The following is a 16022-nucleotide window of genomic DNA, read 5'->3' as shown; positions in this document are numbered from 1 at the left end:
GAGGGTTGGGGTATGAATGATCCCGTCACCTAGGTACTGAACTTAGCATCCAATGGGTAGTTTTTCAACCCTTGCCCCCACCACCAGGAGTCTGCAGTGTCTATTGTTGCCATCTTTATCTCCATATGTACCCAGTGGTTAGCTCCTACTTATAAGTGAGGACATGCAGTATTTGGTTTTCTATTAATTAATTTCTCTGCATTAATTTGCTTAGGATAATGGCCTCCTTTCATTATTTTTTATGGCTGCATAGTATTCCATGTTGTATATGTACCACAATTTCTTGATCCAATCTGCTGTTGATGGGCACCTAGGTTAAGTCTATGTCTTTGCTTTTGTGAATAGTGTAGCTGTGAATATATAAGTACATGTGTTTTTTTTGTAGAATGACTTTTTTTCTCCTGTGGGTATATACCCAGTAATGGGATTGCTGGGTTGAATGGTGTAATAGTTTTGTTTTAGTTCTTTGAGAAATCTCCAAACTGTTTTCCACAGTGGCTGAACAAATTTACATTCCCACCAGCAACGTATAAGCATTTTCTTTTCTCCACAATCTCACCAGCATCCGTAATTTTTTGACTTTTTAATAATAACCATCTGACTCCTGTGAGATGGCATTTCACTGTGCTTTTGATTTACATTTCTCTGATGATTAGTGATGAACTTTTTTTTCATATGCTTGTTGGCTCCTTGTATATCTTTTTTTGAGATGGGTCTGTTCATGTCCTTTGCCTACTTTTTAATAGCATTATTTGCTTTTTGCTTGTTAACTTTATAACAGATTATGGATATTAAACATTTGTTGGATGCATAGCTTCCAAATAGTTTCTCCCATTCTGTGGGTTATCTGTTTGCTCTGTTAGTTTCTTTTGTGGTGTAAAAGCTTTTTAGATTAATTAGGTCTCATTTATCAATTTTTGTTTGTATTGTAATTACTTTTGAGGAATTAGTAATAAATTATTTGCCAAGGCCAATATTCAAAATGGTATTTCCTAGGTTTTCTTCTAGGATTTGTATAGTTTGAGGTCTTACACTTAAATATTTAATCCATCTTGAGTTAATTTTTGTATATAGTGAAAAATAGCGGTCTAGTTTCATTCTTCTTCATGTGGCTAGCCAGTTATTCCGGCACCATTTGTTAAATAAGGAGTCTTGTATTCATTGATCATATAAATAAAGTTTTATTGAAAGATATCCATGCTCAATTGTTTATATGCTGTCTTTGGCTGCTTTTGTGCTACAACTGCAAAGCTGAGTAGTTGCAGCGGTAGCCCACATAGCTCTCAAAGCCTAAGCTATTTACTCTCTGGTGTTTTATTTAAAAAAAAGAAGAGTTTTTAACTTCTGCAGGAGGCAAAGAGTACACAAAAAGAAATAAGAACAAGGGGAATACTATAGTTCAGTGACTAAAAATCGCTAAATAGTGGCATGCCAAGGCCTTAGATCTTTTTTTTTGATAGTTCTTTGGATGTGAGATGGAGTAGATAGCATACTGATAGCAGTTTCTTGTGTGACAGAAGAAAGTGGACACATCCAGTCTACACTCTCCAGGAAATAGGCCTCCATATCACTTTTACCACGTATGCTTAGAGCTGCCAACACCTAACACAAATAAGATCTTCCCAGAATTGTTAGTCATTACCTCTTGCTACCCTTGGAGAATACTAACTGTAAATCTTGTATTTGTTCAACTCAGATAATGTACTTGAGTCATTTGTCATTTCAGAGAAAATATCAGAACAGATTGTTGGGATTTTATGCCTTTGTCACACTCTCAGGTGTCAGGTCTTGTCAGGAGGCAGACAGAAGTCTTGGTAGAACAAAAAACTAATAGTGAGTGCTTATCAGTCACCAAGTAATAGGCTAGTCACTTTATATATGGTATCTCTAATTCTCACTATAAGCCATGAAGTATCTATTACTATTACCAATTTACAGACAAGGAAACTAAAGCTCACATAGTTATAAAGGTATTATGTCTGAGACAGGATTTGTATTGAAATCCCACATGCTTTACATTTGGGAAAATTGTCTGAAGAGAACTCATACTTGTCAGCTATAACAAGGCTTTGAGGAAGGGTGAAAACCTATAGAGTCCAAGGAATAACAAACATAGCATTTCATATGATTGGTTGTGATTGTGGGGGAAGGGTGTGTGTGTGTGTGCATGTTTGTGTGTTGAGGGTAGCGTGGTAAGAATACAGCAGGGGTAAAAGACAAAAGAAAATAAAAATGCCAACTACTATAAAATTTATATCCCTGTCTGTCACATCAATCTAGTATTCAAAAAACACAAGACTTGTCATAGACTTTATGCACTCTAAGTCATACTCTGAAGAATGAGCTTGATTAAAATTATGGTGGGCTATACCTATTTGTGAATAATGATTACTGACAGTTCAGGATTTGCTAGGTCCTGGTTTTCTTTAACATTAAACCTCTGGGACTTTTCAAACCTTCACTTGGAAGCTTACATGAATGTAAAGTCAAATTAAATTATTTATAGTTTTACAGGGGAAAATAGGTAATCTTATCTTAAAAAGAATAGTGACCAGAAGATTCATTTTGCTCCTTTATTTTCTATTAACTACTGGAGACATCTGCAATAAGATATGCTTATTAGACATGCTGAGATAAGATACTAGTTCCCTTCTCTTATTCATAAGGAAACTAATTCAAATTATTTATACATTTATTAATTACACAGCAATTTTTTTTTTTTTTGAGAGAGAGTCTCACTCTGTCACCCAGGCTGGAGTGCAGAGGCATACTCGCAGCTCACTGCAACCTCTACCTCCCAGGTTCAAGAGATTCTCCTGCCTCAGCCTCCCGAGTAGCTAGGACTACAGGCATGCACCATCACACCCAGCTTAATTTTTTGTATTTTTAATAGAGATGGGGTTTCACCATGTTGGCCAGGCTGGTCTCAAACTCCTGACCTCAAGTGATCCACCCACCTCGGCCTCCCAAAGTGTTAGGATAACAGGCGTGAGCCACCGCGCCCGGCCTACACAGCAAATATTTATTTCATTTCTACTATGTGTCAGGCCCTGGGCTAAGGCTAAGAATACGGAGGTGAAGAAGACAAACAAGGACCTTGGCCATACAAAGATGCTGGTGTACATTTATTCCTTTCATTCTTTCCAATCAGGAAAAGTGAAAAGAAATCCCTAGACACATTATGGTGAAACTATAGAGCACTACAAACAAAGGGAACATCTTAAAAGTAGCTAGGAAGGCAAAAGGAAACCTACAAAAGAATCACAATTAGCATGACAGTTGATTTTTAATAGCAATGATGAAATCCAGAAACCAATGATATATTTTCAAAGTGCTGGGAGAAAATACTATCAATCTAGAATTGCATATCCACAGAAATCACTGCTCACGAATGAGGATGAAATAAAGAAATTTTCAACAAAATGAAAACAGATAATTTATCACCAATAGATTCTCACTAACGGAACTTTTAACTATATTTCAGGAGGAGGTAAAATAGATCTGAGGTATAAAAAGAAATGGTGAACAATGAAATTGATAAAATATATAAAAATCTAAACAAACATTGATTTATAAAGAAAAATGAGATTACATAAATTGTTGGATTATACAATGAGAGATGTCTAAAACAAAGGACAAAAATCATGTATCAGCCAGGAAGATGGTATTTAGAGTTTAAGAACACCAAGCTTCTTTCAGCTATTGATTTGCAAAGTTAAATATAAATGTTATAATTTTCAGGGTAACCACTGAAAATGAAAAAAGCATATAATATGAATACTAGTAGAAAGAATAACATGGAATGAGAAAAATACACTTTAATGAATCTACAGATAAAATAAATAAATGCAAATATTTTAGGAATCACAATGATAATAGAAATAAAAGTAAATATTGCAGTGATCAGTGAGTACAGACTAAACTCTATAATTTAAGAAACAATATTATGAGATTAAATGTTAAAAATTACATATAGTATATATATCATACATATGTATATATAGCACATATATAATGTATATAGCATATAAGTATAGCAAACATTAAAATACATATAACATATACTATACTTTAAAATAACATATATGCCACATAAAAAAGACTCACCTTGAACATATGGACACAGAAAGGTTTAAAGTCAAATGTTGGAAAAACATGTATGCAGCTATTAACCAAAAGAAATTTGATGTAGTTGTATTAATAACAGAAAAAATAGATTTCAAAGCAAAAACATATTTAGAGATGAAGGGAAGCATAAAGGATAACTCCAAATTAATGAGGAAAAGACCAGCACCTAAAATAAAATTGTGCAGTACACATAAATACTCATATCACAGAAAAAGAACCACAAAAAGCTAATAAATATATGAAAAGATGCTCAACCTCATATTTAAGCAGTAAAATGCAAATTGAAACTATAGGGAGATATTCCTTTATATCTATCGGTTTGAAAAAAATAAAAAATTTTAATGAAGCCAAGTGTTGGCAAGATCAGGAAGTAAAGGAAACACTTATACAATGCTTTTTAATTGGTACAACCACTATAAAAAATAATTTAACATCATCTTTTCAAGCTGAAAATGCTGACACTGTTTGGTGTGCAATTTCATTCCTAGATGCACACCCTGCAATCTTCTCAAGCACTTTTGGCACAGGTTGCAGTAAGAAATACATTTTATGTCACAATTCAGAAAATAAATACACACACGTATAAGTATATACACACACACACATATGTATGTATATATATACTGACGTTTTCTACTCCACTTTTTTTTAATGCTAGTTACTACCCACCAATGGGTCATGGTCCACAGATTTAAAAATCCCACCACTTGTTTTTAATGCTGGTTACTACCTACCAATAGGTCATGATCCACAGACTTAAAAATCCCACCACTGAGTGTACGTACTCATACATGTTTGTCAGGCCATATGTATAAGAATGTCATGGCAGCATTTTTTGGTAAAATTACAAACTGAAACAATCTAAATGTCTATTCACCAGAAAATAGATGCATTAAGGGAATGTAACAACAGTATAGATGAACATAATGTTATTCACACGAATATGGATGAATTTTACAAAAATGTTGCTGAGATAAAAACATCACAAAAGAATACAGGTGGTATGATTTCCATTTCCATAACATTCAAAAATGCAAAACTGGAAAATTTATTACTTAGAGACACATCCAAATGCAGTAAAACCATAAAATAAAGCAAGGGAATGAAAAATGCAAAACAAGATGTTCTAATTCTTAGACTGGGTAACGAATACACAGGGGCTATTTTTATTATTGTTTAAACCATAGGTATTATAGAGTATCTTGGATATGTACTGTATTTTTAGATTTAAAAATCTTTCTAGTTTATATAGATATTAAGGTACCATACTCATAGTGAACACCTCATTCTATACAAGCGTGGAGGCACTTGTATATAATTGATAGGTGATGCAAAAGAGCATGTCAAGGGACTCAAAATAGCTTCTTACCATTCAAAAAATCTTTGGGTAAATGTGGGACTACTCCCATATGAATCTTTCCCTTATAGCTGCACTATGAAAATGTGCTAAATTAGAGGTGATTTTGAAATGACCTATGTGGCAATTACCAATACTCACTCATCAGGCCAAAGATGACCAGATGTTTGGCCCACCTATGGACAAACAAGTTGAGACTTTTGCCCATAGTAATGAAAAATAAATAAATAAATAAACCCCACATACCATGAGGAATCATGGAGAGTCTCAGTAAGAGGGCACTTGAAAGGATTTGGGTTTATGTTAGTAATTTTCAGGAGAGTTCGATGGAGCAGGGATTTTCTCTGGATTAAGAGATGTCGGAGAGTGGGGACAATTCTATCATTGGTATCTCAATAAATTTTATTTAGAAGGATGGCAGACTAATGCTAGGTTAAAGCTCTAATTGGTAAGAAAGTAGGTTATTCACATTAGTCAAGAAATGGGAGTGTTTGGTAATTTGCGTTTTCAACAGTCACCTTGTTTTCATCTGTGCTTAGATAAGATTATAAAGTGTTCTTGTTTTGTTTACTTTATTATTGTTGTAGAATGATCTTGTGGGATTCTGGTACCCTGAGACTGCTTGATGTCCAACAGGATAACAGTATGGCCTACTTGTAAGTGCAAGACCAGCTCTTAACATCAAGGGACTAGGTTTGTCAGTGTGAGCCCAGTTTCCAGATGTCAGGGGCTGTATTTCTCTTTCTTATAACAAAGGTGTATACATTCTCTTCTGCACTCTGTGTATGTTCCACCCATCAGTACTATCTTTTTTGAAATTTATTTTACTGATAAACACTCAATATTTTTCTTCTATTTCAGTTATGTTTTATCCATTGCAGTAATCATTACCAATTAATCAAAAATAAAAATATCAGGATCTTCCTAATTTAAAAGGACAAAGATTCTCACAAGGACATGTAGCAGTGTAATATGTTGCAACATAGCATGAACATAAGATCAGCCCATCAATGCCATATTAGAAGTATTTCATGTTTTGGCCATCACGCCTGTAATACCAACACTTTGGAAGACTGAGGCGGGTGGATCACTTGAGGTCAGGAATTTGAGACCGGCCTGGCCAACTCAGTGAGACCCCATCTCTACTAAAAATACAACAAAATTAGCCACGTGTGGTGGCACATGCCTGTAGTCCCAGCCACTTGGGAGGCTGAGGCAGGAGAATCACTTGAACCCGGGAGGCAGAGGCTGTAGTGAGTCGAGATCACACCACTGCACTCCAGCTTGGGTGACAGAGCAAGACTTCATCTCGAAAAAAAAAAAAAAAGAGAAAAGAGAAAGGAAAAAATATTTCATGTTTTGTTCCAACTCATGCTGCTTTTACCTTTTGGGCCTTTCTGAACTCAATTGGTTACTAGTTAGAAAATACGATCGTTATGACTGTCTTTGTGTTGGACAGCAACTGCCTCAGCTAACATAACAATGTGGAATTTTGTAGGTTTTATTAAGATAGAAAAATGAATTAACTGGCTGTGTCAAAGTCCCTTTTATCATGTTTTTATAGAGTTTAAAAACTAGGCTTACAGTAGCCAACTTGTTAGAATCAGAAGGGATTGGAGAAAATGTCAGGGGATGCTCAGCCCATTATAACAGGTAACCTTCCTCTGTCAGTCCTTGCTGTAATCGTTTCAGTGCTAAAGCAATGAAAGCTCTTTACTTTTACCCAATCCAAAGTAAATGACAATAAAGGTCATTTACTTCCAACTGATTAGAGAGTGAGTCACCTTCTGATTCATCTCATCTCTTAGAGGTCAGAGTGGGAATTTCAATTTTATGGTCTATTAAACATAGAGACAGCCCAGTGGGGCTGCAGTATTCTCTCACAACAAACCAAGAGTGTTTGCTGCCAATAAAATTTCATTTATGCTTCCTTTTTGAAAACCACTCCTTGAATAGCAAACAGGATACTTCCAATACTGAGAGATAGTTTAAGTCTCTAATATCACACAGACTAACAGTTGGAATACTGGAGAAGTAACATACTCTGATTTTCAGCTTTAAAAGTGAGAAGTAATTTTGATATGTCAAATTAAATACTCATCATGTAAATTTCTAGCCGTCACAGAAGGATATAACTGTAAGACAGGTTGTTGTCATAGAAGGGTTAGAATCACACATTGAAAGAGCTGTTCCTTCCTTAGGACATTTTAAGGCATCAAGACAGAAATTTATGAATGAAATAATAAACTCATCTTCCTCCTTATACTGCGTAACCATTGAGGATAGTCCATTTTTTATTCAACTTTGTATCCTTAGTCCCTAGTATACTTAACAGGTTATCAATAAATATGTGGGAAAGATAGATGGATGGGTTAATGAATGGATTAATTATATAGGTGGATATTTGGGTCTATTAAATTATTGTTTCACCAATAAAATTAGTGCAATTGATTCAGAAGCTCTGTATCAATGCACCAACATGTCCCAAGGAAGACACAGAAGTTTTGATTTGTTATTATTTATTCTTATACCCTCTGACAACCACTTATGTTATATCTTTATGTGACAGTTAGGAATTTACTTTGTCCAGAGGGCAAATGTATTTGGCATGGCTCATTTCTTTTCAATCCCATGCTCCTGACAGAAGAAAACCACAATTGTTCTACATTTATTCCACTTGCTTAAGCCTGAGACGCTTTAAGTAGAGGCCAACCATTTATTCATCCATTCAGTTGTTCATTTGTTTGTTTATCCATTCATCTATCCGTTCATTTAACAAATATTCATTGAGTATCTACTGTAGGCATTATTTTAAGCACTTGAACTACATCAGTGAAGAGTACAGATAAAAACTCCTGCCCTTACATTCTAGTGGAGAAAGAAAAATAATAAGATAAATAAGTAAAATATAGAGCATGTAAGTATTAAGGGAAAAACCACAGGAAAGGGTTGTATTAATTTGGGTAAGCTAGCTTCTAAAACAATCTCTGAATCCCACTGACTTATTTTATAAGTTAATTTCTCATTAAAGGAACCTAAAGTTAATTTGATAAAACGTAGGAGAGAGGTATGAGTGACTTAGGCCTCTAGTTACCATCCATACTAAATAGCAGATTAGTTGATGGCAAAATGTGTGAATACACGATATCCTTGGATCTTTTATTGAAAAGTATACTTCAGAAATTACAAGTGATATTTAGAAGTTAAAGATAAAATTCTTCTCCCCATACAGAAGCTTGAGATGATTTATAATTGATTGAAGAGCTTTCGAGTCACAGTCCCTGGTTACTGTTGTCTAAGTGAGTGAGGGCCTCAGGTGTAAAGAACAGGGTGAACAAACATGAGATATAAATGAAAAAAATAAATACTAAGGATCAAATAGTATTATATAAATTTAGAGAAATAGTTATTGAGAAATTCCCCCATAAATCCTCAGACTCCATAGTTGAGGACTAGCAAATCAGCGATTTGTTAAAATTCCATTTTCTTCTTCATTGCTCTAAAATGGAAAATCTCATCTTGGCAGAATCTGATGGGAAAAGAGCTGTGCGAAAAAATAAGCAAACAAGCAAGCAAACAATCAAACAAAAAACCCCAAAACTTTTAAACTCATCCCAACTTTACTAACACACATCTGACTCTTAGCGCTCTTGTTTACACTATCCACAAAATATAAAACTAATTGCCTCTCTTATCCAATAGGCATGTTATGAGTCTCTGAAGGAGTATCCCCTATGAGTTTATGTGATCCAGCAACAGATCAGCCCTCATGGGGACCAAGGTCCCAATATTGAAATTAGTTCAATCCTTGACTTGATTAAGGTAATCTTAAATATGCAAGAGCCTTATCCTAGTTCCCTTCCAGAAGAAAAATGTACATTCTCAATAGAGGCATATTATACAGAGTCTCATTAAGTCCTACCATTTTTTCATATATTTTGATCATCAATAAAAAAACCACTAAGTTTATGGGAAGAAAGACACGATCAAAACCACAAGAAACAATAAACAATAGAAATAGTCCCATAGGGGACTCAGATAACAGAACTATAATTTATACATTTTAACATAACTCCAAATAATTATTTTAAAAAATTACAAGAAAAAAATGAGTAGGTCAGCAGACAGTTAGAAAACATAACAGAAGCAAAATGAAAATTCTAAAACTGAAAAACACAGTAACTGAAGTTAAGAATTAAATGGATGTGTTTAATAGCAAATTAGACACAAAGGCAAGATTCATGAACTGAAATACAGGTCAGACAAAATATACAAACTGAGTTTAGAGATGTAAATGGATAACAAATACAGAAAAGAGCATACAGATATCTAAAAGATGTTGACTATTACTAAGATGTATATCTTGACTACCTGGCATAGAGGAGACAGATAATGGGGGAAAAGAAATATCTAAAGAGATATTCCCTGAGAAATTTTCAAATATGACAAAAGATATTAATGTACAGGTTCAAGATGTTCTAGGAACATCAAGATAGATAAATACAAAGAAAATCAGACATAGGTTTCTTATAGTAACTGTTGAAAACACAACAGAAAAAGGGAAAATACTAAAAAGTTTTAAAAATATTACCTTCAAAGGAACAATAATATACTGATAGCTGATTTCCTAATAGAAACACTGGAAATCAGAAGCCAATAGAATCTTCAAATTACTGAAAGTTAATAACGTCCAACCTAGGATTCAATAAGCAGTGAAAACATATTTGAAAATTAAGAGTGAAATAAAGCCATGCTAAGAAAAAAATTGAGAGTACTCACCACCAGCAAAGCCACACTAAAGGAAATACTAAAGAGTACCCTTTAGGAAGAAGAAAACTTATTCTAATGGAAGCATAGAGATATAGTAAAGAATAAAGAGCAGTGGGAAGGGTAACTATGTAGTAAATCTAATATATAAGCAAATATAATCAGAACTAAAAGGATAAATGAAAAATCCACAATTATTATTGAGAGAATTTAGCATACCTTTCTCGATATCTGACTGGATATGCAGATTAAAAATCACTAAGTATATGGAGGACTTAGACAATCCAATTAACAAACATGACTGAATAGAGTTATCTAGGATACTCAAATCAGCCACTGCATAATTCCCATATTAAAATATAAAAATCAGTTTTTAATTCACAGTATGCACAAAAAATAAGTTTCAGGTGGATTATAAGTTTAAAGAAAAAAGGTAAGACAATAACAATCACAAAACATCACATAGGAGAATATTTTCATGATTTTGGTGTTAGGGAAAGTTTTCTTCAACAGGATTCAGAAAAAAATCCCTCTAATAATCCAGGAAAAAATTAACAAATGGACCTACTAAAAAGTAGAGATTTCTGTTCATAAAATGATACCGTTAAGACAGTGGAAAGCCAAGTCAGGAGGTGAGAGAGGATATCTGCAATATGGGTAACCAACGTAGCTTGTACATAGAATATAGAAAGAGCTCCTTCAAATCAGTAAAATATTATGTTGAAATCCATATATTGTTTATTTCATCAGTGTTCATCCTCCCAGATCTGTAGAAGGAAGTTTGCTGATGACAGAAAGGACTGAGAAAACTTTATTTATGTGAGATAAAAAATTGAGAATAATTGCTGACATAAATCAAAATAACGTATCCAAAGTAAGCAATAAAAGAACTTAAATGATTCATTTCTTTAAAACTGTTTATCTAAAGCAATCTACAGATTCAATGCATTCTCTATTAAGATACCAATTACATTTTTTACAGAACTGCAAAAAAAAAATATTAAAATTTACATGGAACCACAAAAGACCCAGAATAGCCAAAGCTGTCCTGGGCAAAAAGAAAACTAGAGGAATCACGTTACCTGACTTCAAATTATACCACAGAACTACAATTTCTATGTTTTTATGCTGTAGAACATATGCAAATCAGCAATGTACTGGTATAAGAACAGATTCAAAGACCAATGGAACCAAATAGAAAACCAAGAAACATATCCATACATCCACAGTGAGCTCATTTTCGACAAAGGTGCCAGAATCATACATTGGGGAAAGGACAGTCTCTTCAATAAATGGTGCTGGGAAAACTGGATATCCACATGCAGAAGAATTAAACTAGACCCATATCTCTCACCGTATACAAAAATCAAATTGGAGTGGATTAAATGCTTAAATCTAAGATCTCAAACTGTGAAACTACTATAAGAAAACTTTGCAGAAAAATCTCTAGGACATTGGTCTGGGCAAATACTTTTTGAGAAATACCCCACAAGCACAGGCAATCAAAGCAAACATGAGCAAATAGGATCATATCAAGTTAAAAAGCCTCTGCACAGCAAAGGACGCAGTCAACAAAGTGAAGAGGCGACTTGCAGAATGGGAGAAAATATTCGCAAAGTACCCATCTCACAAGGAATTAATAATCAGAATATATAAGAAGCTTGAACAACTCTACAAAAAAAAATCTAATAATCTGACTAGGAAAAAATCTAATAATCTGATTAAAATGGGCAAAAGACCTGAACAGACATTTCTCAAAAGAAGACATACAAATGGCAAACATGCATATGAAAAGGTGCTCAACAACATTGATCATCAGATAAATGCATGACAAAACTACAATGAGCTATTATCTCCAGTTAGAATAGCTTTTATCCAAAAGACAGGCAATAACAAATGCTGGTGAGAATGTAAAGGAAAAGGAACTTTCATACACTGTTGGTGAAAATGTAAATTAGTACAACAACTAGGAGAACAGTTTGGAGGTTCCTCAAACTACTAAAAATAGAGCTACCACACGATCTAACAATCCCATTCCTAGGTATATACCAAAAAGAAAGGAAATCAGTATATTGAAGAGATATCTGCACTCCCATGTTTACTGCAGCACTATTCGCAATAGCCAAAATTTGGAAGCAACCTAAGTGACCATCAACAGATGAACGGATGAAGAAAATGCGGTACATATACACAATGGAGTACTATTCAGCTATAAAAAGGAATGAAATCCAGTCATTTGCAACAACATGGATGAAAATAGAGGCCATTATATTAAGTGAAATAAGCTAGGCACAGAAAGACAAACTTTACATGTTCTCACTTATTTGTGGGAGCTAAAAATTAAAACGATTTAACTCATGGACATAGAGAGTGGAAGGATGGTTACCAGAGGCTGGGAAGGGTAGTGGGGGTTGAGGGAAGTGGAGATGGCTAACAGGTATAAAAATAGTTAGACAGAATGAATAAGATCTAGTACTTGATCGTATAACTGGGTGACTATAGTCAATAATAATTTAATTTTACATTTAAAAATAACTAAAAGAGTATAGTTGGATTGTTTGTAACACAAAGGATAAATGCTTGAGATAATAGATGCTCCATTTACCCTGATATAAGTATTACATATTGCAAGCCTGTATCAAAACATCTCATGTACCCCATAAATATATATACCTGCTATGTACTCACAAAAATTGAAAACTAAAGAAAAGAAAAAGTAACCCTACTTATCTCGATCCAGTATTAAAACATAGTTTGAATTGCTCTATGCAGGATCACTTTTGTGAAACAGTACAGGGAACATAACATTGGCTAAAAATGTAAGCACTGAATATAGGCATCTTCAACAGAACAGTAGTCCTCATTTAGAGAAGTTGAAAATGAAAGATCACTTCTACTACTTCACTATTTACTTTTCCTCCCAAGACAACCCCTAAACTATTATAACAGGATGAGTTAATTAGGTGAAAAACAAAACAAAAACCAATGAATTGGAGTGATGCTAGCATCCCCTACTTCATTCACAGGAAAGGTAGATCAACACTCAGCTGCCTTGAGATGAGATTATGAGGCACCTCCCAGAGCAGAGGAGACAGATACTGGGAGGGAGAAAACATACCAGTAGATTCAGGGGAAATTTCTCGAAAGGATGAGAGTAGTAGAGACTGAATCAGACTAAGACTGGTTTAATTGAACTGAGAAAACAAGGACTCTTGGCTTTCACCCACGTTGGCAAAGTGAAATTTGTGCTCACTGCACTCCCACAGGAAAATGGGAAGATTCCCTCTCTTCGTTCTCTCTCAAGGAAAGGTAGGTTTGGAGGAAATTCGGGAACTACTCCAGCTTTGCTTGTCTACTAATGTGCAGAGCAGGCTGAACATGTGAGAATCATATTGCCAGTCACCTCAAATGTCTAAGAATGTCTCAAGGGAATTATCTGTGCCTTCTGAGGAGCCACGTGAAGCGAAGAGGGGTCCTGAGACAAGGATGCTCAGGGGCAGTTTTTAAATACAGAAAGAGTGGCTGGGTGCAGTGGCTCATGCCTGTAATCCTAGCACTTTGCGAGGCCAGGGCTGGAGGATCCCTTGAGTCCAGGAGTGCAAGACCAGCCTGGACAACACAGCAAGACCCTGCCTCTTCAATTAGCTGCGTGTAGTGGTGCACGCCTGTAGTCTCAGCTATTCTGGAGACTGAGGTGAGAGGATCACTTGAGCCCAGGAGGTCGAGGCTTCAGTGAGCCATAATAACAGCCACTGCACTCCAGCCAGGGTGACAGAGTGAGACCCTGTCCCTAAAATAACAGTATTAATAACGATTAAAAAGAAAGATGAATGGTTCAGTGAGGCTTCCAGTTTTACAATGCTTTGCAGTTTTTTAAAAAATATTCTTTCTGTGTCTGCCTCTCTCTCTCTCTCTCTCTCTCTCTCACACACACACACACACACACACGCACACCCCAGAGCCCTGCCAAGGCATTGCTAAGCCTGTGATTGGGCTGTAATTTCACCTGCACTCTCTATCCTTAAACTTAAAATGCTCTTTTTCTCTCTTGCTTTCCCCACTCCAATCCCTTCAGTCATCAATCTCCACTTTCCATGAAAAGGCAAGAAACTCACGCGATTTTGTCACAGACAGTGCACTTCCAGCTGCCATCAGGGCCCGCAACTCGACACTCCCTGCATACCCTCAGTGAGCAAGCCTGACAAGGGTCTCCCCGGTCAAAGATTAGGCCCAGGTTTCTCCGACAGTGAACACAAACTCTGCTGGCCTCTTGTTGAGTTTTCCCACTTCTGCGTTTTGCTTCTAAGATTTCATTTTTCAGCTTTCTGAAAGGAGAGGGAAAAAAATCACTTAAAACAAACAAACAAACAAACAAACAAACAGGGGCAGAGATATCTACAATGTCTAAAACAATGTCTAAAATAGATAGAATATTTGCCTTAAACAAGACTGCTTTAAACTGGGGGCCACCATACAATCTCACTTAGAATTTTGAAAAGGTGCCTATTTGGTGTCACTACTTTCAATTCCCATCTCTTTATTTAAGAGATATTTTCATTTGGAAGAACATTTGAATCAAGGAGTTAGAGCCAAATATTTTCAGGAAATATAATTTCTCCCTCCAGAAGCAATAATCCTTTGACATCAGTAACGGAAAAATAAAATGTTTGTGTTTTATTTTTGAATTTTGACATTCTCTACTAGCACTATTATACTATTAGTATTTATTCACATTCTACTGTAACTTCTCTAGGATGTCTTTGATACCATAACACTAGAGAGCATGGCCCCAGGTTACAGGTATACATAGCTCCTGGTTCTTTACCTGCCTATATATACTACTTGAGGCAAGAGTGTGAGATCAAACTCAGCATCATTGTAGGCACAATCTTCATGCACTTAAGAAAAGTAACAAAGTCCCCTGGAGCAAGATGGCCGAATAGGAACAGCTCCAGTCTCCAGCTCCCAGCGTGAGCGACACACAGAACACGGGTGATTTCTGCATTTTCACCCGTGAGGTACCGGGTTCATCTCACTGGGGAGTGCCGGACAATCAGTGCTGGTCAGCTGCTGCAGCCCGACCAGTGAGAGCTGAGGCAGGGCGAGGCATCGCCTCACCTGGGAAGCGCAAGGGGGAAGGGAGTCCCTTTTGCTAGCCAGGGGAACTGAGACACACAACACCTGGAAAATCGGGTAACTCCCACCCCAATATTGCGCTTTACCAAGGGTCTTAGAAAAGGGCACACCAGCAGATTATATCCCACACCTGGCTAGGAGGGTCCCACGCCCATGGAGCCTCCCTCATTGCTAGCACAGGAGTCTGCGATCTAACTGCAAGGCAGCAGCAAGGCAGGGGGAGGGGCGCCCACCATTGCTGAGGCTTAAGTAGATAAACAAAGCCATCGGGAAGCTCCAACTGGGTGGAGCCCACAGCAGCTCAAGGAGGCCTGCCTGTCTCTGTGGACTCCACCTCTGGAGACAGTGCACAGCTAAACAAAAAGTAGCAGAAAGCTCTACAGATGCAAATGACCCTGTCTGACAGCTTTGAAGAGAGCAGTGGATCTCCCAACACGGAGGCTGAGATCTGAGAACGGACAGACTGCCTGCTCAAGTGGGTCCCTGATGCAATAAAAAATGATAAAGGGGATATCACCACTGACCCCACAGAAATACAAACTACCATCAGAGGATACTATAAACACCTCTACACAAATAAACTAGAAAATCTAGAAGAAATGGATAATTTCCTGGACACTTACACTCTGCCAAG

The 16022-nt window shown here is 36.2% G+C and overlaps 1 protein-coding gene across 1 annotated transcript in view; it reads right to left on the bottom strand.

Moving 5' to 3' along the window:
- SYTL5 (synaptotagmin-like 5) overlaps positions 1-16022 on the bottom strand; it is a 228280-nt gene that overhangs the window by 56722 nt on the left and 155536 nt on the right. The window contains exon 3 of the mRNA XM_011942009.1: positions 14368-14577. Within this exon, the coding sequence (XP_011797399.1) occupies positions 14368-14577 (210 nt within the window). The remainder of the gene's footprint in view (positions 1-14367; positions 14578-16022) is intronic.

The sequence above is a fragment of the Colobus angolensis genome, unplaced genomic scaffold (genome assembly GCF_000951035.1).
Source record: "Colobus angolensis palliatus isolate OR3802 unplaced genomic scaffold, Cang.pa_1.0 Scaffold103, whole genome shotgun sequence".
Classification (NCBI taxonomy): Eukaryota; Metazoa; Chordata; class Mammalia; order Primates; family Cercopithecidae; genus Colobus; species Colobus angolensis.
Note: the sequence above shows the minus strand (reverse complement) of the source record. Positions and strands in the feature narration are given on the sequence as shown.